The sequence below is a fragment of the Rhipicephalus microplus genome, chromosome 5 (genome assembly GCF_043290135.1).
Source record: "Rhipicephalus microplus isolate Deutch F79 chromosome 5, USDA_Rmic, whole genome shotgun sequence".
NCBI lineage: Eukaryota > Metazoa > Arthropoda > Arachnida > Ixodida > Ixodidae > Rhipicephalus > Rhipicephalus microplus.
Window position 1 is genome coordinate 64,838,232 of NC_134704.1, and position 23,569 is coordinate 64,861,800.

General features: G+C 45.1%; 2 protein-coding genes across 3 annotated transcripts in view; one reads left to right on the plus strand and one right to left on the minus strand.

Annotated features, from left to right (window-relative positions):
• Window positions 1-36: 36 nt before the first annotated feature.
• On the plus strand, window positions 37-18,002 carry VhaAC45 (Vacuolar H[+] ATPase AC45 accessory subunit). The gene is made up of 9 exons (XM_037425345.2): window positions 37-190; window positions 767-890; window positions 1,982-2,041; window positions 3,957-4,179; window positions 4,613-4,698; window positions 8,523-8,770; window positions 10,656-10,706; window positions 15,121-15,322; window positions 16,100-18,002. The coding sequence occupies exons 1-9, from the start codon at window positions 72-74 to the stop codon at window positions 16,307-16,309; spliced, it is 1,323 nt and encodes a 440-aa protein (XP_037281242.2). The 5' UTR covers window positions 37-71; the 3' UTR covers window positions 16,310-18,002.
• A 2,317-nt stretch (window positions 18,003-20,319) lies between these two features.
• LOC119174446 (venom serine carboxypeptidase) overlaps window positions 20,320-23,569 on the minus strand; it is a 103,519-nt gene continuing 100,269 nt past the window's right edge. For both annotated transcript variants that reach the window (XM_075895630.1, XM_075895629.1), the window contains one exon: window positions 20,320-20,435. In XM_075895630.1, coding sequence (XP_075751745.1) covers window positions 20,358-20,435 — 78 coding nt within the window. In that variant the 3' untranslated portion in view covers window positions 20,320-20,357. The remainder of the gene's footprint in view (window positions 20,436-23,569) is intronic.

Consider the following 23,569-nt stretch of genomic DNA (forward strand, 5'->3'; position numbering starts at 1 on the left):
TTACGGCATCAAGGCAACATGCTGCCATTTGTCTAGTGGTTCCGCTGCTGTGGTCATATGATCACACAAACATGGCGGCAGTTTGTGGCAACCGGCGGCTCACCGTCGTAGTTTTACTAGCGTTTACTATTTATTCTTCGGTGCTTAGCGCGAATGTCGAAGTTCCAGCCTACTTTTGGGGTTCTGAAAGGCAAGTGTGTTTGGTTTTCTTTGCAAAGGGCCTGCGAGTTCCGGACTCACCTGTGTTTCAAATGGGGGTGTGCCGCAGTCTGTTGGTCACATGAATCGATGGTCGCGACGGCAGTTTCGCTCCCGAAATCTGCAAAAGGTCGATTTTATCAGCGCGCTGTGTTTAGTCACGATTGTTTGAAAAGTTCAAGCTCGCACCTATGCTTAGAAGGGCCTACTTCATGCTATGTGTGCTCACTTAGCTAAAGCTGGCGTTTCTAGGCTACGGAACGTTTAGTTTGCTCCAGTTCATGAGGCTTGTCTCGCGACTGCAACTGATTTCTAGCTACTTAGCACAAATATACGAATCGCGTGCAGTGACGAGCCACGAAATTTGAAAGGTTAATTTTTATACTATGGAAAGCAATTGTCTTCAGGGTTGAAACGGTGCGTTATAAAGCAATATTCCTTCGCCGGGAGCAGCTGCAGCCCTTATCTTACACTCATTAAAATCTTCGTGCGTTTGCTCAATTGCGCGATAGTCTTTTTTCCAAAGAGTGTTTTAGCTTCAAGTGAACACTGAACGCTTTAATTTCAGTGGCTTGAAGAAAATCCCGCAAGTGGGTTCATTCGACAAGGTTGAGCCAACTACTTTCGGAAACTCGGTGGCCAAGCTCGTCGCCCAAGAAAATGCCGTGGTCGTGGCGTTTGTGCAGGACAAGGTAAGCTTTGCGGCCTTGTTCTTTCTTTTGCTGTTATGACCGTAGTATTTAGCGGATTTACTGAAAGTACTGGACAGCTGCTTAATTTTCAACTCAGTTTCGCTTTGCCTTTGTTTGGCTGGTGTTGAATTATGAGTCATCGATAGGTCTCAAACTAATACTGGGTGACTTTCTGACCGTGTTAACCCTATGCTGCACGAGTACTCGTGTGTGGCAAGAAAGTTTGACTGACTGCTCAATTTCTGGCTCAATAATTCTGTTCATCAGTTTAAACAAACTCGGCTTTTTTTTTTAGTATCATTTGTTTAATCCATCCCTTAGTTCCACGCATCCAGTCAGTTTTTGCCGCGGAATATGTACTGTCATCAGAAAAGTTGTTAAATCAAAACACAGGTGCTCGAGACATGGAGGCTGAGGAATGCATGCAGGGAGAATATATATTAAAGGAGCACTGACACAAAATTTCGAAGGCGAGATAATGAGTGGGCTAGATTTATCTGGAGACATACACATCTACGAAACATCAAAGGCTAATATAGCCTACAGCATATTTGAAATCAATTTTTGAAGTGCATGCCGCGCGAGTGAGCGAGATGCGGAGCCCCTCGTGACGTCGACATCAACGTGGCGGCAGTGTAAACCAACCTACATGACGGGTTTGTGTTGGCTGCTTTCCGGCTCACACCTTGCATTTGCGCTACCTGCGATTTCCTGCTTTGCGTGTGCTGGTTGTCACTGCAGTGCCCGTTCGTGCGTGCTGTCGCACGCGCTGACATGTCACAGTTTTGTGTGGTCACGGGGCTAGCTGTGTTTACCTTGCTACTGCTCCTGCTTAGCTCGGGGCTCTTTGAAATCGAAACTGAGACTGGGTGCTCTAGAAACGTGTTTAACTAAATAACCCTCGTGCACTCGAAACGAGGTTTCCAGCCCCGATAAGTCGATCATAAGCTACCAATTACAACTACAAAACAAGTGTAAAATTTCTGCATCGGTGCCTCTTTAAGCTGTCTGCTGAGCACTAGTGCAGTTTTGCTCCATCGGGAGCAACGTTTTTGATTTAACCTGTTTCCCTTTTTGTTACTGTTATGCAGCTCAGTGCAGAAGACCTCTCCAGGGCATCCAGTGATGACCGAAGCTACAAGTACCTAAAGGTGAGCGTATGCTTATTAGGCATAGTAGGCAGGCATGCATTTGTTCATTTATGAAGGGTTCAGTAAAATTGGCCAAATTGAGCTCAATGGAGAAACAAAATAATTAGGCATACCACTGACTCATTTAAATATATTTGCTTCAGTTGTAGCACTGCCCCAACTCGAACAAGCATTCATATATTATGGGACTCAAGTAGAAGACCTACATAAAAATGACATTTTAGTATCTAAACTTTGTAAAACTTCAATGTACACCCAGTCTTGTGGCAAGAAAAAAGGCATAACAGGTTTACAGTTCCAAAATTTAAAAAAAATAAAAAAGAGATAAAGCTAGGAAACCTTATATTTACACAGTGAACCCTCTATCACTACATCTAGATGACACTAGCATTATAAAGAAAATATTATGCTCCTAACAGGTCTATAGTTTGTTTGATGTCTTGCATTTATAAAACAACTGCAGTGTTCATCATAAACGATATTCTGGTCCACACCAGCCAAGTGTTTTTATCATTCTGCATGTAGTGTCATGTTTTCTGCAATAATTACTGAAGAAAGCTCTGGTAATAGTGTCAGCAGAAGCTGCTATTTGGCAGTTGAGCCAGTGCCAGATTGATGTAACACTACTATATAAAGTTCATCTAACTTCATTCTTTCGGCTTCATATGGCTTTGAAACATCAAGTACCACTAATTTGTGGTAAAACATTGCATCGCAAATGTGCTAGTAGAGTGGTTATGCATGTGGCCAATTTCATTTGCATGGAAGGAAAGAGGGGGAGGGGGCACTTACACAAACTGAGATTGAACCGGGAGGCACGTTAAAGCTACACAAAACAGATCTCTTGTTGTTGCGATCGCAATTCAGATTTACAAGTTTGTTTGCAATGGGCACAGCAGTACACTACGTGCCTAAAACAAAATGCAGCCCTTCATTAGGGAGGCTGAGGTATGCGACCTGGGTCTTCGAAGACGGGAATAGGGGGAAGTTCAATGAGGGGGTGGTTGAGCGCACCATTGTCGGCTTATTGCGGACACCTCTTTCTTATGCCAGTGTTTTGCAGCGTTTATAAATAACTTTCATGATCATGATTATCGCAGCTCAAGGAAAGATACTACTAGAACAAAGATGTGTTCATAATCTGTAGCCTAGAGCAATAAAATTTTTTCTGTTTACGAAGCTTATTCGTTAACGAATGGCAGCACCTGTTGTGCTTCAGTTGAAGAGAAGCTCCTAATTGCACATGTTGGGACTTATATATTATGTGCGTGTATGTCAGAAGAGCAGAGTCTACATTTTCCATGTCGTAATGAAAGTAAGCTGTGCCTGAAAATTGAAAACACTGTTTGGATGAAGTGACTAGTGGGCATTAGTTAACTGCGTCACTGGAAAGCTATCTTTATAATTATGAAAGAAAATTGTATCATTATCCTCTTTAATGCAAGACAAGTATTCCACTACTTATGTACAATGGCCCAAATCACAACTTGGAGCTATAGAGAAAAGGCAGATTTGCTGAGCACGTGTCGGGGTGCTCAAAAATGCGATGTTAAAATGTTCGATGGCTATTTTATTCAGTTGCTTTGGACACTGTTTCTGAGATCACTTTTTTAGTATATTACCTAAGATGGAAGAACTGCTTTTCGTCGAGTCAATGCCCATCAAGTGTGATAACGCTATGCCTGTTAAATGCGTCAGCTTCTCATTAAATTGATCATACAGCAGGGAAGAAATGTTGTACTAAGCACGAAGTGCTCTAGCTTTGTTTCTTAAAATCTCCCAATTCTTCACAGTGGAAGATGTATTTGGCTGCTGTTGTGGTTTTCTTCAGTTTTAAGCAAAGCCTGTATTTGTGGGAAACTGTGCCGCAGCTGTCTGGACTATACCATCTCAATGATAAAATCAATCTTTGCAGGATGCCTTTGGCAAAGAGCATGTGCTTGTGCTGCCCTCTGTGGAAAATCCTGTTGATGCGCTCACATCGCACGGTGGCCTCGTGGTGACGCGCCTCAACATCCCCGACGTTGGAGCAGTGCAGTCTGCCCTGGACGGCCTGCACGACGGCAGCCAGGTGTTGCTGGTGGACTTGCCTCGAACCGTCGGCGTTGAGAGTCGGTTATCAGCGCTCCAGCAGGCTGGTACGCGCTCTTGATTTCGATGTTGCAGCTTGTGTTGTTTCGTCACCTTACAACTTGTCAAAATCTGGCAAGTGCACACTACACGTACTTACTCACGAGCTGATCGCCAGTGAATCGCGCTTTCTGCTGCAGCAAAAGAAAATTCAGGCTTGTGTGTGGATATGTTCTCCATATCTCCACTGAACGAAGCTTTCCGCACTTGATTGGTTGATAGGACAGAACAGGGTTCAATATTTTCTGAGTACACCAATTATTTTTGCCCCTTGTCAAGCTTTGTCATTGTGAAAGTAATGATTTAGCTATCATGGGTCGTTAGCTTACTCATATTCATTTCACTGTGCCTACGTTATGTGCTTTCAGTTTGTACTCCTACTTTTTAACATTCCTTGATTCAAATGATCAGTCAGTTGATCAGCCAGAACTTCAATTACAGATACCATCATGGAGGCCACCATGCAAGCCCTGTCATCGGGAGGCAAGAAGTTATTTGGCCTGTACACGGGCAGAGATTTGGCATCGGTGAGTACCCGGGATACTTTCAACAAGCTCTTTTCACATTGGGGATTCTGCCGTTAGCTAGGAGCCATCTGGTTAACTTTCTGAATGTTTTCTTTTAAGCCTTAAAAAAGCAGAAAATACACTCCATAGCTAGGAGACATTTTAGTAAATAACTAAGGGTGTGCAAATATTTGAACTCACGATGATTTTCATCTTTTGAGGAGCCAGCGAGTGAAACGATGTGTTGCTTGTCACCAAGCACGGTGTGGCTGTTCACAGGAGATCTTTGTCTGCAATGCTCTGATTCTTCATTGTGTATAACGGCGCCGATAGCGGAGTTAAGCCTAGCAACGACTCCAAGCAGTAGGCTCTGTCGTAACGTGCGTAATCGCGGTACCCGATGTTTCAAAGTACGTAATGTTCGATCATGAGTGCAAGTAGTCGTCCCACAATATTGATCACGAGGTCTTTGCTTCTGACAAACAAAACAGTTGTTCCGAGATGCACATCTGTGATGTTCGCTGCGGGCACGGCGCGCTATCATAATTTGATGATTGAGCTTCTGCTTGTAGTTTCCAAACTGAAGTGTAGTTGTATTCTAAATGACCATTGACCTGTGAACACAAAATGAATGCAAAGGGGACAAAGTAGTGAGATTTTAGACAGCCGTGATCTCTCGACGCACAAGCAGGAGACGGCTCTCCCAGAATGAGGATCACACCAATTGCGAGGCTTGCTGGAGCAACATAGCGGATGTAGCCAATCAATCCAAGGTCTTTAAATGAACTTCAAACGTTCGCTTTCTGTCAAAGACTCAGAAATGATTGTGCCGACCAGCTTGAAAATGGTGTGTTGCAGTGTTGGCAAACCAATGTTTAAATGCTTTTTTTTTTTGCCATTTCTACAATAATATTCGCCACCTCAGCGAGCTCAACAAATTTTCTACATGCAGAGTTATCGCTAGATATATTTTCGAATTGAAAAAGGGGCTACAGAAACTGAAGATGTGATTTTCACTAAATGTGATTTTTTGGTCATTTGTCCTGATACTAAAGCCACAAAGCCCCTTAAGAATAAATTCATTCTTTAACCACAATTGTGACTTGTAATTGTTCCTGTCTCATGAGAATATGCTTAGGGACCCTCTGCAATTTCGCTTTGAAGTACAGTAGACTCTCAGTAAACGGAACCTGAAGGGACCAGGAAAGTATGTTCCATTTAACAGGAGTTCCATTTACTGAGAGGTGAACCTAGGTGCAGAATGCAAGCCTGAAACCAAGGGTTGCAGAGGCAATAGTTCCGCTGAAGCAGCAGTTTCGTTTACTGAGAGTCTACTGTATTCGAAAACTATTTCATTTGCTTCACACTCAAATTTTATTATTCGAATTTGCTTTGCACCCAAGTTTTTGTTACTTGCACAACTCTAGCAACAGGATCTTTAGTCACAGTCGTCTGGACACACCAGCATGACACTTTCACAACCCCCCTGCTTCCATTTCTCTTTTTTCATATTGCTTGAGAAATTTTTGCTTATGATTAGCTCACATTTCATCGCAGTTCAAAGCCTGAGCTATTCAGTGCATAATAAGTGGTGCTAATGTCGCACGAGGATATCTTGTGCTCAAGACAATAGTGATGCGAACCTATAGCTTTAATGCACAAGCATTTTTGAAAGAAAGGTGCCATATTTACCTGATTGTAACTTGTCTATAATTGTAATGCGAGGCGCAACTTTATTGCATCCAGGCAGAAAAAATGTAGTTTTGGCAATTGATTGGAATGCAAGGGCTGGACTTTAGGTAGCAAAGATCTGGAGAAGAAACTCTAAATACATTCAAGTGTATACAGTATTAGCACATGTAACAGCATAACAATGCTAGAAGAGCATATCCTAGTAACACTCCCTCCGACCCTCTTTATTTTTGAAGATCAGTGAGGACGCTACTAGCACATTCACTTGCAGATACCGTATAAACCGGAATATAAGTAGAGATTTTTTCAATAAAATAATAAGCTAAAGTCGCCCCTCGTATTATATAGTGGTGTCTAGCCGAAAGTGCGCCGCTGTCTGGCAACATATGGCTTGCATGTGCTTGTGAAGCCAAACGCGGTCATATCCACATCCAAATCCAATCGCAGTCTGTTTTCTTTGTGTTCGTGATTTGCTTCAGATTTGTTCAGAGTTTTCGCTCCACTTGACATTGCGCTGCATTTTTAGTGGCCTTTTTTTTTCGTTAACTGAATATGTCTAGTGGTGCGAGGAGGCAGTACTCAGCTGCGTTTAAACTAGATGTTGTTAAGTTTGCAGAAGCGAACGGGAATATGGCTGCTCAGTGCTGCTTTGGTGTATCAGAAAAAAGCGTGCGCTATTGGAGGGCGCAAAAAGGGAAGCTGCAGATGTGCAATCCTCGAAAAATGTCGTTTCGCGGACAAAGTGAAGTTCATCCGCAGCTGGAGGATTAGCTAGCGGACTTTGTGCGGGAAGTTCGTGCGCGCTCGCTGCCAGTGACCATGGATACCATTCGCAAGAAAGCCGTGGAATTCGCTCGGGAAGCTGGGCTCACGAGAGAAGAGTTTTGTGCACCGAACTCTTGGGCGCGTCGATTTATGCGACGCAAAGGATTTTCTCTCCGGCGGCGCACATCAGTGAAAAGTTGCTGGAGGAGTTCGAGGACAAGCTCATAAACTTTCAGCGCTTCGTAAACCGGCTTCGGGAGCAGAACGACTACATGATGGGGCAGATTGGCAACGCCGATGAGACCCCTGTGTGGTTTGACATGCCTTCGTCGACCACGATCACGCAGTGTGGCGCCAAGGATGTGAAGCTGCTGTCCACTGGCAACGAGCACTCGCGCTTCACCGTCATGCTGGCATGCACGGCAGATGGTAGAAAGCTTCCGCCCTTCGTCATTTTCAAACGTAAGACAATGCCGAAGGAAGTGTCCCGCCTGGTGTCGTTCGCGTCAACAAGAAGGGATACATGGACGAGGCCATGATGCTCGAATGGACACGAGTGGTGTGGAACCGTCGGCCAGGTGCACTGCTGCGTCTTCGCAGCATGCTGGTGTTGGATGCATTTCGTGGCCACTTGACCGACGCAGTGAAACGCGCACTCGGCGACAGGAAAACGGACCTTGCCGTGATACCAGGTGGTATGACGTCCACCCTCCAGCCGCTCGACGTTGTACTAAACAAGCCGTTCAAGGACCGAGTGCGGCTGGAATACCAAGAGTGGATGTCCGGCGACAACCACAAGACACCGACGGCCCACCTACAGAGGCCTGCTTGCGACTGTTTGTGGCTGGGTGCTTTCCGCCTGGCGCTCCTTGCCGGATTCCGTGGTGGAAAATTATTTCAAGAAATGTCGCATCAGCAACTCGCTGGATGGCACTGAAGACGACACACTGTGGGAGGCAGCCAGCGACAAACTCTCGTCTTAAGAAGACAGTGGTGCTTCGTCGGACGAATAGGTGCAGTTACGATGGTGGTAGAGGGGAGCTCTGACGATCAGGATGCGGTGCGCCCAATTCCCAAATAAATGTGGTTCGGCAGTTTTGGGTTGTTTTTCTTTTTTTTTTTTTCAGTAACCTGAACTGGGGGGGGTCGACCTATATTCCCACTCGACCTATAGTCCGGTTTATACGGTACCTGTCACATGCTATCAGCGCTTGTTGGCACTAACTTATACCGGTTCGTGTTTGCTAAATAGTAATGCTAGTACATGTTTGATAGTGTCGCAATAAGTTATTTAATAGATTTGTAAATGGAAGTTTTGTGCCATCTGGTAATGCCTGAGTCGGGAGCTTCTGCTTTAATTTTATTACGCTCTCTCTCACCATGGACAGCCAATGTTGGAGGCGGCTCACTTGACCCGCTCCCGCCGCCACCTGCTGGCCGTGCCTGAGGCAGCGCCATCTAACGAAACTTCGGGCGTGATCATGGTGCGCAAGGACTGTATGCTCATGTACGGCCGCTCGGTCACCGTCTCCTTCACCGAGGATCCCAAGGCAGCCACGTTCAACTCGGTCACCTACAACGACACGCTGAGTCCTATGCCTGTGCCTCAGTGTAGCTCGGACAAACAGCACGCCAAGTGTGTATATCGTAAATGGTGGTTCTTAAGGGCTTTGAAAATTATTCTCTCTTATTTATTATCATTAATATATTTTTTTTTCAATAAAGGTTATCATGAGGATTCGAAATTTGACGCAATATGCATCGAACTGATGCTGCTCCTGGCCACTGTTGCGAAGTTCTGAATGTTGATACTATTCAGGCAGAAGCCTTAGATTTCTCATCATGTGCAAAAAGAGACAATTGGCGTCAACATAAGTGATGCTATTGTAATTAATGACATCATGATGCCACAGATCATATGCGACATCATTATGACACTACCTGACACCCCGTCATGGTGTCATCATATGATGTCCTCTCTCTGCCAAATATGAGCTGATCCTGGAGTCACTGGAAAACTATGTCAGATGCAGAAAACGGCGAGTGCCTTCTATCACGGAGGCAGTGGAACGCCAGGTTCAGTGAAGTAAGCTCCGAGGGAATGGAAAGGTCAACACTATCGACTCCGGGGAAAAAAAAAATTATTCTCGGCCTTCAAGTGATCTTAAGCGTAATTGTTTTCGGCCTTCAAGTGATCTTAAGGGTAGCACACCATGCTACTTTTTCACTTTTGCTTTCTGAGGGACGTAACACTCTTTCAACAGCCGTACCAGTGCCACAATTTAGAAAATTTGGTAACCACACTAACCCTAGTGTTGCACGCCAACAATTTTTGGCAGCGCTAGCAGGCTGAAGGCACATGACATGTACCTTTGTGCTGGTTGGTTTACAGTAATCGGACACAATGATTTTTCAGGGTAGTACAACAATGTCTTGCTTGTAGCCACTATCTTTTTTACACTAAAGAATACAGTAAACTGAAAAGAAAAGAAAGAAGGTACTCTCACTTTCAAGTCGTCTTGGCCGTTTGTACTAGGGGTAGTGTGAATTTTTCGGTTCGTATAAAAAAGACAGCAGGAAGGGGAAAATAGAAAATTGCGATGTGAAAGTCTGTCAACTGGGATTCTGTGCTCGAGCCAATGTTTCGATAAGCGGACTTACTTGAAACGTCAGCTCAAACACTCAAGCGCATTTGTTGAAACATTAGATATTTAAAGACCTGTTACACCTCGCCTGTACATCTTGCCGTGAATTGTTAAAAAATATTTCTGGATGCAAATAGACAGTATGCACACGTTACTTTGAAGCATGGATTCCTGGCTGTATATACTGACTTTGATAAGGTATTTTTGTGGCATTGTTACAACACACTGTGGCAAAACCACCTTTCTGGGTGGGCTACGTGGAGAGGAAGTACCGCATTTGTTTGTTTGATTGGGATATCTCGAGATCTCTCAAGTGTCAGGTTCGAGTTGAAGCGCATTTGGCTACCGTGATATTTTCTTTAGTATGAAAAGCTCTCGGTTAATTTGAAAAAGCCAAATATTGAACACTTCATGAGTTGTTTGACCAATAATTACTGGCAGGGTGTGAGGGATTATTGGCCAGCTGCCACCCTGTGATTACGTGCTATGTGACGCCAAGAGGCAAAAAAAAGTAATCCACACTCGCCGTCATGGCTACTGGTGGCGCTGACTAACGCTTCCATGTTTAATTGCGCACATACACCCCATAAAGTGAATGGGGGGGGGGGGGGGGGGGGATAGCTGGTGCGGTAGCTCAGTTGGTAGAGCATCGGACGCATTATGCGAAGGTCGCAGGTTTGGTCTCTGCTCGTAGCAAGTTATCTTTTCGTCCACTTTTATTTCTTCACATTTATATTACATTTACTACTAATAAGACCTCCTACACTTTTCTTGGCAGTGTTGCCTCTTACTTCTTAATAATATGCTAATATAATGATGAACCCTTAATATTTCCACTCTCCATTATTCATGGGTTGTCACCTTCTCTTTTCACAGCATCACTTTGAAGTTCCCAGATTCCGGACTTGTCAAGGGCTTCAGCGTCTCGTAAGTGATTTTCTTATGTCTGTACAAAGCACAGGCAGCCAGAAAATTTTTTTCGTGTCATCATTGTCGTCACTCATTTAATTGACCACAAAGAGTGTTGCACTGCAGCGGTCCCGTGGGGTTCTTGAGACGGCTTGCCGTTTATCGTGACCATGTTCTGCTGTGATGCGCCTGTTTTCAAAGTTCGAGACGTGGGTTTTCCGGCCTGACATGACGGGGTTTACAAATTTCTTCGGTGCCTGGTGTGCTCTGTTTCAGTGTCACCTCAATCGGGGCCTTGGATTTCAGTTATTATTATTACGATCCATATAAAATGGGCATGCTATAAAATGTAACGGTCTACAACTCTTTCATATAAACAATACCCTTAAAGTTGGCAAGTAGAATCTCGTTGATACGAATTCGAAGAGAGCTCACGAAATATTCGTATCATCCCGAATTCGTATGAACCAAAAACAAGCTCATATTAAAGCTGATATTGAAGATGAATGAGAACTTTATTGGCAAAGACTTCTCGCTGAATAAAGTCCATGATGTTCTTTTTAACTTTCCTGCCTTCACGGTCTCTCAATAAAGTGCCGTGGTTTTTTCACACATGCTGCTGGCGCGGCACGTTCACACTTGTCATTAAAAGGAGCGAAAGCAGCCAAGCTTATTGGAAATTCACTCACTTTGCTGCTTAAGCGGCCGTAAAACTGCGCCGCGAAGTGGACACAAAAGTAGTCAGTCGTGGAGAATTAAACACTGGAGAATTCAAGCAAAAACGGCAGGACATGCCGTCCCGCTGTTGCTGCACCTTCTTCTACTTCCGGTGCTATCAGCGATCATAATTTAAACCAGGATTTCGACCACGTTCTTGTCAAGACCCTGAGCTTTGACGTGCTGCATGAGTAGTTCGCGATAGCGTCGACGCGATCCACCAGTAACGTCTTTGCCGCCATGTTGAACTGGTGGCTAGTTGTTTACATGACATGGTTTGAAAGCTAGAGCAGCTGGTGTAGCCAAAGCGGTGAAAGCAAAAAGGCGATCTGCTATTGCGTGGCAAGAAAATTGGTCTCGGACCAATATTTTGCGTCAGCCTCGCAACGTGTTTTTCCAGCCGTTAATGTGAGGGAAATTTCGGCGAGTTTTGCGCAATTCACTTTTCGAGGGCAAGAGTGAATGGGCCTTCCTCCCACAGACAAGCAGTGTTGCCTAGTAGTCAATCGCTCCTTCGTATCATTCGCGGTGGCATAACACCGAATCGCGCCGTATTTTATATAATGTAGTCCATTCAATACAACCTTAAAATTTGTATCATTGTGAAATTCAGATCAACCATAATCGTATCATTGAGAATCTCCTGTAATAAAAAAGTTCATAAGAAAAGTTTGGTTAATTACTCATTTGAATGTGAATTTAGCCACAGCAAAGTTTTTCCACGTTGACATAGAGTCTGTTTGCGAAGACTGCAGAAGCCTGATTGTCATAGCACTTTTATGAAAAATCTGTATTGTTAAAAAAAAACATTCTTTAGAAACAATCAACTGCATACACCAGTAGAAGCTCGCACGATCAGGCTGTACCTCATCTTCACGTTTTTGTTCTGCACGGCACCAAAAGCAATTTTTCACAAGTTTTGGGAAGAAGTAAAAATGTAAATTTCTGTTGAATCAGAAAAAACGGGCCTCGTTCTAGCGATTACTTTATAGACGCTTTCCATTAGTGGGGTTACCTCATTTTGTGTTCTGACATTGTTCCTGTTCCAGTGTACAGTGCATTTTACATTGGCGCCTATGGTACTCGCCAAATACATTGTCAAGCATGTAATTATGGCTGCTTACTAGAGGTAATTATGGGGACAAACAATCGTGCTTTTGTTCTCATCATTACTTGCAGTCGATGCATTGCAGTGCCTGTTTGCATGGAGGACTTCACATAAGACTTACGGGTGGTGCCAGCTTGTGTTGTTAAACAAATGTTCTCTTATTTGTGTACTGTATTTTTGCGCGTATAACCCGCCCCTGCATATAATCCACACCCCCACTTTCAGCTCACCTAGAAAGAAAAAAAATCCTCCCGTATTGCCCGCACATTTGATATACCGGAAAGGCTGTACAAAAGCTACTGCTCAAGCAACAAAGCACATATGTAGACAGAAAAAGCTTTATTGAGCAATCAGAATACGCTGTCTGCAAGGCCAGTCACAATTCACTCACTGTCGCTGCTCTCGCTAGAGCTATCACTTGAGCCGCAGTCCTCACTATTATGCGCAAGGTCATCTTCGGTTCCATCCATGTTGTTTGTGATGCAGCATTTCTTGAAACATTTTCGCACCATTTCACCTGGAATGGCCTTCCATGCCTCGACAATCCACTTGCAGAATAGGGCAATATCAGGCCTTCAGACTCGTCCTGTCGGCGTCAAGTCGTAGCAGCCTTCGGCCATCCACTCGGCGTAACAGCGCTTGACATGGGCTTTAAAGGGCTTGTTAAGCGACACATCTAGAAGCTGCAACATTGACGTCATTCCACCGGGTATAACAACTAAGTCGGTGCCGTTGCGTGAAAGGCGGTCCTTCACTTCTGCAGTTGTGTGGCCGCGGAACGAGTCAAGAACGAGCATGTACCTCTTTGCGAGCATCGCACCGGGCCTCTTCTCCCATACCGTCTTGATCTAGTCTACGAACAAGTCACTGTTCATCCACGCGTTCTCGTGGGCGCGCACCACCACACCGGCAGGCAAATGAACCTTTGGTAGAGTTTTCCTTTTGAAGATGACGTACGGTCGCAGTTGCGTGTCTTCGGGGAGGGCACAAAGTAAGACTGTGATGCGCAGTTTCGTGTTCCCGCCGGTCAGCACGCTCACCGAACTGCTGCTTGTCTTCTCAATTATTGTGTCCAATGGCATTTCAAAATAAACAGGAGTTTCATCCGCATTGCCGATTTGCGAGAAAATGTAATTGTGCTGCTTTCGCAGGCCGATTACATATCTCTGGTACTTGAGCAGCTTCTCCTCATAAGAAGCCGGCAAGCGTTGACATATTGTAGTCCGCCGTCTGATTGAGAGCCCTTGCCTCTTCATAAAGCGGTGCCGCCATCTGCGGCTCGCACGGAACTCGTGAGGTAGGCCTAGCTCCCTCGAAAGTCGTTGCGCTTCCACTTGGGCCATCTCGGTTGATACGGCGTGACCCCTGCTTCTCACACCTTCGATGAACTTTACTAGCTCCGCCTCCAGCTCAGGGTAGGCATTGGTCTTGGGGCCACGAAATGACCTACAGTCGCGGTGCGCGGCTTGTAGGCTCTTTCTTCTTTCTCCACAGTCGCACGCAGGACTCGTCCACATCGTGCCGTTTTCTTGCTTCGCGATTTCCGAATTCCTGGGTGACGGCGATGATCTTAAGCTTTTGCTGTGCCGTGAAGGCCTGCCGCGGTACGCTACTCATAGTGACAGAACAGATCGACTTAGGCTTGGCGAACGGGTTGACATGTGGAGAACTAGCGGTATCAGCGATGTAAAGAGCGCTCACACTCGGCGACAACTTGACAGCACTACCCCTTCTAGTACACTGTAACAGCACCCTGGAAACAACAGAACCGAAATGCAAGCCTGCTATCGCGTCAAAAAGTAGTACATTAATTTACTGATATATCTATAGGCACTATAATATCTCATTTGCCTCGCTGAAATAAGTACTGCTTTATTTATTGTAAAACTTACTTTATTTATTGTGAAACTTTCTTAGACAGCACCACCTTTTCGGCGAGCCCTTTTCGAAAGTAAACATGGCGTCCGTGACGTAGGGACATGTGGAGGGTCACTGAGCGGCCGCGAACGTCCAAAAATTATACTTGTGGTGTGACAGTGAGATTTTACACTGAACAATCGAATTGTCTTTCCCCAAATGTTTTTCTAAGCGCTTCAACGATGCAAGCAAGCGAAACCAAAATCGGCCGCAAGCTGCCGTGCTACTTGCGGAGCAACACGAATTTGCGGTAACCGCCTCCGTAGCCTTCGCTACACTGTTAAGGTGCTTCACAGCACAACACGCATTGCTGCGAAGCAGCACTATAGGAAAAACCCACGTATTATCCGCACCTCCACTTTGCCACTGAAGTTTTTGGGTTTTTGGTGCAAGTTATGCGCGCGAAAATATGGTATCTTGGGACGAGTATTGACAAGGTCATGAAACTTGGGACGTACCAACTCAACCATTTTCATGTATGTACTGCCACCATCGCACTGTTTGTTCAGCTAAATATAATGAATGGCGAGGAAAGCAGCCCATTATAGCAGCACTGAAAACGTCCATAAAATATTTGGTCACCATGCCAAGGATATTGGTAACCAGAAATGCGATACTTTTCATGGAGCAGGAGCACATGATGTTACTGGTACATTAGAGTGTACAATATGTTTTCTGATGCTGTTTCAGGATGGTGTTCAAGTATGATTATCGTGGTGGCTATGCCCTCTCCGAGATGAATGCCACTCTGAAAGACTACAAGGACCTGCAGATGCGCGTCAAGGACCTCTGGTGGCCCCGAGGCTTCTCCTTCTCCTGCTCCTTGTCGCCATTCCGGCAGTACAATGCTACCAAGCTGCCGCAGTTGCAGCTGCAGCTGGACACCTTCCAAGTGAGTCACCTGCAGGGCTGCACTTCACGAGCTGCAGTAGCTTAGTGGCTGTAGCAGTGTTTTCCTGATCCTGATAGATACCAGGGCACGAGTTTGATTCCCAGCCACCACAGCTGCGTTTAGTGGGTGCGAAACGCTAGAAAATTCGTGCATTTATATTTAGAAACATGAACTCAAGCACATTAACATTAACCTGAAGTCTCTTCATCTACATTCATCATAATCATGTCGTTCTAACATGTGAAACTTCAGAATGCAGTGAAGTTATCTTTTCAGGTGGTTTTCATGCTGTAAAATGTGTTGTAGCATAGCACGGAAACAAACGAGGAGAAAGAAGTAACAACAAACACAAGTGTTGTTTTTTTGTAATTCTTTTTCTGTGTCTGTTTCTACATTATGTAACAACCAGTTTACAATGAACCAGCATGTCCATATTGGTACCTTTATCAAGTAGTGTCTATTCATTATTCAAATACAGTCAAACCTCATTATAATGAAGTGGCATATTACACGAGAATAAGTTTGTTATATCCGAAAGTTTGTTATAAAGGTATATTCCTGTCACTGTATCTAATTGCAAGAGTATTCTTCATTTACTTTGTTGTAAGCAGTATTTTGTTATATCCATTTTGTTTACATTGAGGTTTGAGTTACTTGGAAATTTTGCAGATTTCAAATTAATGTGGGGTCTAACTCAAATACTGCAATACTCTTTCAAATGTTCAATATGCTTGATTATGTGCACGGGCCTAGTTAAATTCTCTTTTCCTCTTTCAGATCGAGCTTGTCCAGAATAACACTGGTCAATTCTCGGAAAGCTATGACTGTGCAGGCTTCTTCACCACGGTCATCTGGATGGGCCTGCTGGTTGTGCTGCTGTACCTCGTCATTCTGGGCACGGGTGTGTTCTTCATCTACGACATCCGCACAAACGACCGCTTCGACGACCCCAAGGGCAAGACTATCACAGTCACAGCCACCGATTGATCCCTTTCTTGTCTCGTGTTCCTGTTGTTGTGCCCCTCCCCCCTCACTGATGTTAGTCGTCGTCATAATGAAAGTATAGCAGTGTTCTGCGTGGAACACGTTTTCGTTATATAAATAGCTCCTGGCTGATTGTTAATGTGGTAACAGAAGTTGGTCGTCCGCTTTTTCTTAATATTTTTGTCGGGCTTCAGGCTTGTGGTGAATTCCGAGGGCAAAGTTTGAGCCGACAGTGAAAGTTTCATCTTGTGAAAATATGCAGAATGTTGCAAACAGAAGCCGCCTTGTTTCAGAATGTTCCACTTTTTTCCATTTCTGTTGAGCAGCTATTGCTGTGCCCACTGAACCATTGCGTAATGATCTTTCGTGTTATACAGATGCAGTGGATGTCAGTTCCTGTTGAATGTATGTTTTATGTCCCACTGCCAAGCGCTTTATTGGTTACACGAGCTGAAATAGTATGTACACATCGTCGTGAAAAGTTGTTTTACTCTATTTGTTCTGAATGGTGAACTTTTATTTTGAATTTGAGTAAATGGTTATTGCCAGCCGTGGAAGAACGTTTTGGCAAACTTAGTTTGGAAAGCCTGTAAAAATAGTGATGAGCGTCGATTAGAAAATGGGGGCAGTGCTCTACTTGTATATAGTACATAGCATTATATTTTTTTCTTGTGAATATTTCTTTTTTTTTCGGTCTTACTGTAGTCTTGTAGATAGCATGTGGCCACTTGGAATTCTATTTGCAGGCCTACTTAGCAAGAAAAAAGGGTTATTTGTCCTGACATCAAAGCAAAACATGCGTGTCTGTCTGAATGATAATCGTGTGAATATTATTTCGCTGACATACACGTTTGCTGACGTGAATTGTTTGGCATAATTGTGTACGTGAGTGAAATTAATTCAGATAGGTGTGCTTTTAATGCGTGTGCACGACACATTCATGCGTGCCTGGCAGCCTAGTGTGCTTTTGGTACAGTTGGTCGAACACATGATGCGCTGCCCGAACTTCCTTTGTGGTCATGAGGTGTGGACGTGCGAGACAGGAATTTGCTTGTTGTTCTCGAAAAACGGCCGCATACTTCACAGCTCATAGTTCAGGTGCACGACCAGAGTTGGCAGCACCTGACATGCTGAAATTTTTTATTCACTACGCCATCACTACTACAAAAAAAAAATGCAGGCCATGATGGCTCCTGTTGAAGCTCCAGCCTTGCTTGAAGTGACTCTCACATTTTTTGTTAATGGGGCAATTTAACAATAAGTACGCTGCTACGGCAAACATGCACGGTTTCCATGTCGTGAACAAGATCGTCCAAAAACGAGCCAAAGGGTGGTGCATATGGGTTAAATATGTTCGACCACACTGGATTGGGCCAGCATTTTTTGTCAAGGAAGTACACAAGTGTCGTCTCCATGTACAGTGTGCCTTGTGCAACATGTCGTGTAATGCCAAGCTGTTCATGCCTAGTCATATGCAGCGAGCACAAGTGATTCTCAAGTCTTCAAGAAGCAACGCACTCCGTGCGGCGGTGAAGTGCAAGGCTTAAGAAATCCTGTCTCTCCATTCCTTGATAGAGTGCAGTGCGGCATGCCATGGTCGCACCTTGATTTAAGATTGTGTAATTTATTCAAGTATGCACCTTTTATGTGCCACTTGTCTTTGTTAATAAAGAATAAAGCACTTTTTTTTTCATAATCTGTCTTCCTTCTTTCTTTCATTTCTTTCATCACTCGTACATATGGGCTCTCTTAAAGGAGCCTTGCAACATTTTTCTGAGTAACCGTCAAACGGCTTCACTAGAGATCATTGCCTCACAAATTGAACGCTGGGAAAATTTGTAAAAGCAGAGTTGAAGATTTGTCGCACATTGCAATTGCTTTTTCTCTCTTCTAGTTGCAACGAACATGTGAAGCTAAGCAGGGAGGGATGGCACGGGGGAAGAAGCTAAGTCACACTTGCATTTTTGTTTTGAACACTTTTAAATGCAAAGCATTTCGCAGTGAACTTTGGACACTTGGAGCATTTCTATCTACATATTTATCTATCTAGCTGTGCAACAACCAAGAATCTGCTGGTCGTGGCTCCTTGTTTTGTATAATAAACGCTCATATTCTCGCTGAAGCAAATGTCCACTACCTGAAATACATCATCCTGAAATAATACGAATTGCTTCCAGTGGCTTTCTAGTCATTTATTTGTTCATACAAAAATTTGGCTGTCTTCTACAGACAATCAAATAGTGCAACTATTGCAGGTCGGGGTTTGTTAATTTTTTGAACTTCTAGTAGAAAAACGGTAATTCATTCGATATATTGTCTAGTTCCGTATACAAACATTAAAAATTCGAAGCATTTTTAGTGCGCGACTTGACTTCGCAGCACTCGTTATCGATATCGCAAAGAAGCCGGCTTTATGACAATATGCGATTGCTCGATTTAGGTTTGATATGTTGTGTGGTTTGTAACTGTGGTACGTTATGTGCCGGGGAGTGTTATATGTGACAAAATGCGGTTCCGACATATGCGTAGCCTCAACATCTTCAAACGCAGCTGTGCATACTCGTCGGGTTCCTGCTGCTAATAAGTGTGCCCCATGTGCTGTGTACAACCTTCCCCTGATCTGTAGTAAGGTATGCGGCCATACCGACTGATTAATAGCAATAGTATAGTAGCTGATTAATAGTGAGTAACAGACTAATAGTATGCTGCGTGAGCGTTACACTTTTTTGCATTCCAATGATGGGGCCAATCTGGCACGTCACTGTCGCGAATGTGGTTGCTACCCGCTTCTCAGTAATGTCACTTATTCGGGAATAGGAAAGGGTTAAGAAGAACGTGAAATCGTGGAGGCATACAACATTGGGAAAGCGGAGAAAAGGCACAAGTGCACTGTCGATTTGCCTCATTGGCAAGAAATTTATTGTGTTGCGCGATGGTTGCACAAAAAAAAAAAAAGACGATTTTGGGCACTTTATATTTCACCGGGTGACGTTGTAGGTGATACTGATGGCTGTACATATGCGTTGCGAAGTTTCTTGGTGGAACGATTCTCTTTATTAATGTTACACTTTTTAGTTCAAGCGATGTTCGCGTCTTCCTTTATCTCGGGTCTCGTGCTTTTGCTGGCTTTCTTCCAAGTATGTAACGACGATTGCCGTGTTGTCTGGTCTACTGCGTGAATGCTCGGCGCTGCCTGAAAACAACCAGCGACGCACATCTATACTGGAATATTTGCGCAGTTTATCGGTGTTTGAGTACACTGTTCGATACAAAGTGGCCGTCACCAGGACAAAGTGCATTTCGGCCGGAGGGAGAGCTGGCAGTGCGCAAAACCGGAATGACACGGTTGAGATAAGACCCGCTAGAGCAGAAATTTACCGTCGGCAATAAAGCAGCAATTCATAACTCTTGCCGGCCAATAAATTTTTTCGCTAAAATTTTACATTTGCTTGGAATAAAGGCTTTAAGAGGAACAACTTCACGGCGTGGAATCTTGGGTGCGAACGCTGGCTGTAGGCGCTCAGTGGTCGGCTGCGACGTCATGTTGACACAGCGACACCATTGGCTGGAGGAAAGTCTTCTGACGGTTAAAAGTCGCACTGCTCTTGGCTTGTAACTGACTTTGCATTAAAGTGCAGTGGTTGTCAAATCGATTCGTTTCTTCCTTTCCTGCCTCGTTTCTGCGCATTCCTTAAACATGAAGAAATAGCTTTGTTATAAATGTAGCAAGCTTTGTGTACCACGTATGGGGCGTAACACTAGTAAAAAAAAAAAGACAGCAGAATACAACACATTATTAGAAGTACCCTCAATATTGGCGCGTTTGCAAATTTCTAAATTTACAGTGCGTTCGAAATTACAGTGCTGGCACCGAATGAGATAACGCTCAGCTTTGTGACGAATACGCCACGTTCAAGCAACGAGGGCTATACGGTGAACACGAGCGATAAGTTACAAATAGAGCATAATGAAAAAAAGAGAGAAAAAAAAAGACACGCAGTGGACGCCACGCCTCTGACGGTCATGTCAAGATGACACGCATCTATTTATTTCACTCCGGAAGCGCGTAGTTGTAAGGCACATCCTCGAGATCTTTGTAGAACGTGATGTACTCGTACAGCATGTACACCTGCACCAATGATAACAAAAAAAATTAATAAATTTAGTGCATATTGCTTGCTATTTGTGTTTAGCGATTTCTGCTCACAACAGTGATACGTTTGCAATTTTATATTTACCTGCAAAATGACATTTTATCTTTCTATAAGTATTCAAAGATGTACATGAACCTTTACTTATTTGTGTGAATTTCAGTCATCATCATCAGCCTGACTACGTCCACTGCAGGACAAAGGCCTCTCCCATGTTCCTCCAGTCAACTCGGTCCTGTGTTTGCTGCTGCCAATTTATGCTGCCAATAGTTTTAAGTCACTTCCCTTTTAATTGCTAGTGCCTGTGTGCAAACTGTAGTTGTTTCTGGTAGGAGGACCTCGTCAGGCGTCAATGCCTTCAGTCCTCTCTTTTTTTGTGTGTGTGTGTGTGTGCGCACTCGAAGAAAAGTAAATAATTCAAGTCAACTTAATAAATAAAGAAATAATGCCTGTTGTGATGATGTTTATTTTAACAGAGGAGTCGCAACGAGGTCGCGACGGAAAATGGGCGAACAGCAAGTCTGGCAAAGGCGGCACAAGTTCTCGCGCAATCAGAGCACGGGCTTTTCGTTGTCTTCCGAAGGCGCATACGCGTTGGTGCTTATGCTCCACTACAATACCCCCGGGGTGAAGGGTAGCCATCCTGGCGACTCGGGGAGTAGGCACAATGAGGGGGTCGTAGTAGGGCTTGAGACGGTCGACGTGTACGGTCTCGCGTCCTCGACGGCGCAAATCTGGTGATTGTGTTAATGGCTCGATGATGTAATTCACCGGGGAGGTCACGTCAATGACACGGTAGGGACCATGGTATCGGGCCAGAAGTTTAGAAGACAGGCCAGGAACGTGTGGGGGCACCCAAAGCCACACAAGGGAGCCAGCACGAAATGTAGGAGCTATGCGGTGAGTGTCGTCGTGTCGAGTCTTTTGTAGACCTTGAGCCTCACTTGTCAGAGACCGAGTCAACTGACGGCAGTCTTCAGCGTATCTGGCGACTTCCGAAAGCGGGGAGCACTCAGATGCATCAGGGCGGTACGGTAGTATAGTGTCGAGTGGGAGGGAAGGTTCGCGGCCGTACAATAGAAAGAACGGGGGAAAACCGGTAGTCACTTGCGTCGCGGTGTTATAAGTGAAGGTAACAAAGGGCAATACAGCGTCCCAGTTAGTGTGGTCGGAGGAGGTGTACATCCTCAGCATGTCGCCAAGTGTGCGGTTGAACCGCTCAGTAAGACCACTTGTCTGTGGATGGTATGCGGTAGATTTCCGGTGGATAATGTTGCATTCAGCGAGGGTAGCTTGAATGACCTCCGACAGGAACACTCGACCCCTATCACTGAGTAATTCCCGCGGAGCACCATGGCGTAGAATGAAGCTGCGGAGAATGAAGAGTGCAACTTCGTGGGTGGTCGCTGCCGGTAGAGCTGCAGTCTCAGCGTAACGTGTCAGATGATCGACTCCGACAATAATCCACCGGTTTTCAGAGCTACTATATGGGAGGGGGCCATAGAGGTCTATACCCACGCGGTCGAATGGGCGAGCCGGGCACGGGAGCGGCTGTAACATGCCAGTAAGGTGCCGCGGAGGTGTCTTGTTCTGTTGGCAAGTGGTGCAAGACTGAACGTATTTCTGCACAAAGCGATACATTCCTCGCCAGTAATAGCGTTGGCGCAGCCTTTCGTAGGTTTTCAGGACACCTGCGTGAGCACTTTGGGGATCTGCATGGAAATTCATGCAGATGTCAGAGCGCATATGAATTGGGACAGCAAGGAGCCACTTCCGACCACCAGGCATGTAGTTGCGTCGGTACAGAATGTTGTCTCGTAAGGAAAAGTGGGCTGCTTGCCGGCGTAGCACTCTCGTGGAAGGGACAGCAGACGGATCGGTAAGGTAGTCGACTAACAAGGCAAGGTATGGGTCTTTACGCTGCTTCGAAAGCATGTCAGTCGTGTCGAGTGGTGACAAGGTGGTAAAAGGGGGAGACAGAGAAGCCACATCTGGTGTTAATGGCGATCGTGAAAGTGCATCGGCATCCGCATGCTTGCGACCGGAACGATATATGACACGGATGTCGTATTCTTGCAATCGAAGTGCCCAACGCCCCAGGCGTCCGGACGGGTCTTTCAAGGTGGACAGCCAACATAGAGCGTGGTGGTCTGTGACCACGTCGAAAGGACGGCCGTAAAGGTACGGGCGAAACTTCGTCAATGCCCAGATTATGGCCAAACACTCCTTCTCTGTAACGGAGTAATTCAATTCAGCCTTCTTGAGAGCGCGACTTGCATAGGCGACTACGTATTCAGCTTGGGTGCCTTTCCGTTGTGCCAAAACTGCACCAAGACCGATGCCACTTGCATCGGTGTGAATTTCTGTGGCCGCAGCAGGGTCGAAGTGACGAAGAATAGGTGGTGAGGTCAGCAGGCGGCGCAGCTGGCGAAATGCGTCGTCACATGCAGGTGACCATGCAGATATGCCTTTGCTGTTGGAAAGCAGACTCGTGAGAGGTGCGATGATGGACGCGAAGTTGTGCACGAAGCGACGAAAGTAGGAGTAGAGACCGACGAAACTTCTTAGGGCTTTCAGTGATGTGGGCAACGGAAAGTCATCGACAGCTCGAAGCTTATCGGGATCCGGAAGAACACCGTCTCTTGTGATGACATGTCCCAAGATGGTTAGTTTTCGTGCTGCGAAGTGGCACTTCTTGGAGTTAAGTTGTAGGCCTGCAGAAGTTAGACACGTCAGAATCTCGTGGAGGCGAGCAAGATGTGTCGGGAAATCAGAGGAAAAGACTACGATGTCGTCCAGGTAACATAAGCAGGTTTTCCACTTGTGGGCACGCAAGATGGTGTCGATCATGCGTTCAAATGTGGCAGGTGCGTTGCAGAGCCCAAATGGCATGACTTTGAACTCATATAGGCCATCCGGCGTTACAAAGGCTGTTTTAGGGCGATCACATTCAGCCATTGGCACCTGCCAATACCCACAACGCAGATCCAAAGATGTAAAGTACTCGGCGCCTTCTAAACAGTCAAGAGCATCGTCTATTCGTGGTAGCGGGTAGACATCTTTTTTCGTAATATTGTTTAAGCGGCGATAGTCCACGCAAAATCGTACGGTG

Excerpts from the sequence above, each read along its gene's own strand:
- VhaAC45 (XM_037425345.2), top strand. The coding sequence starts at position 72 with ATGGCGGCAGTTTGTGGCAACCGGCGGCTCACCGTCGTAGTTTTACTA. Across the intron at positions 4,699-8,522 it reads CGGGCAGAGATTTGGCATCG|CCAATGTTGGAGGCGGCTCA; the intron begins GTGAGTACCCGG and ends CACCATGGACAG. Across the intron at positions 10,707-15,120 it reads GTCAAGGGCTTCAGCGTCTC|GATGGTGTTCAAGTATGATT; the intron begins GTAAGTGATTTT and ends ATGCTGTTTCAG.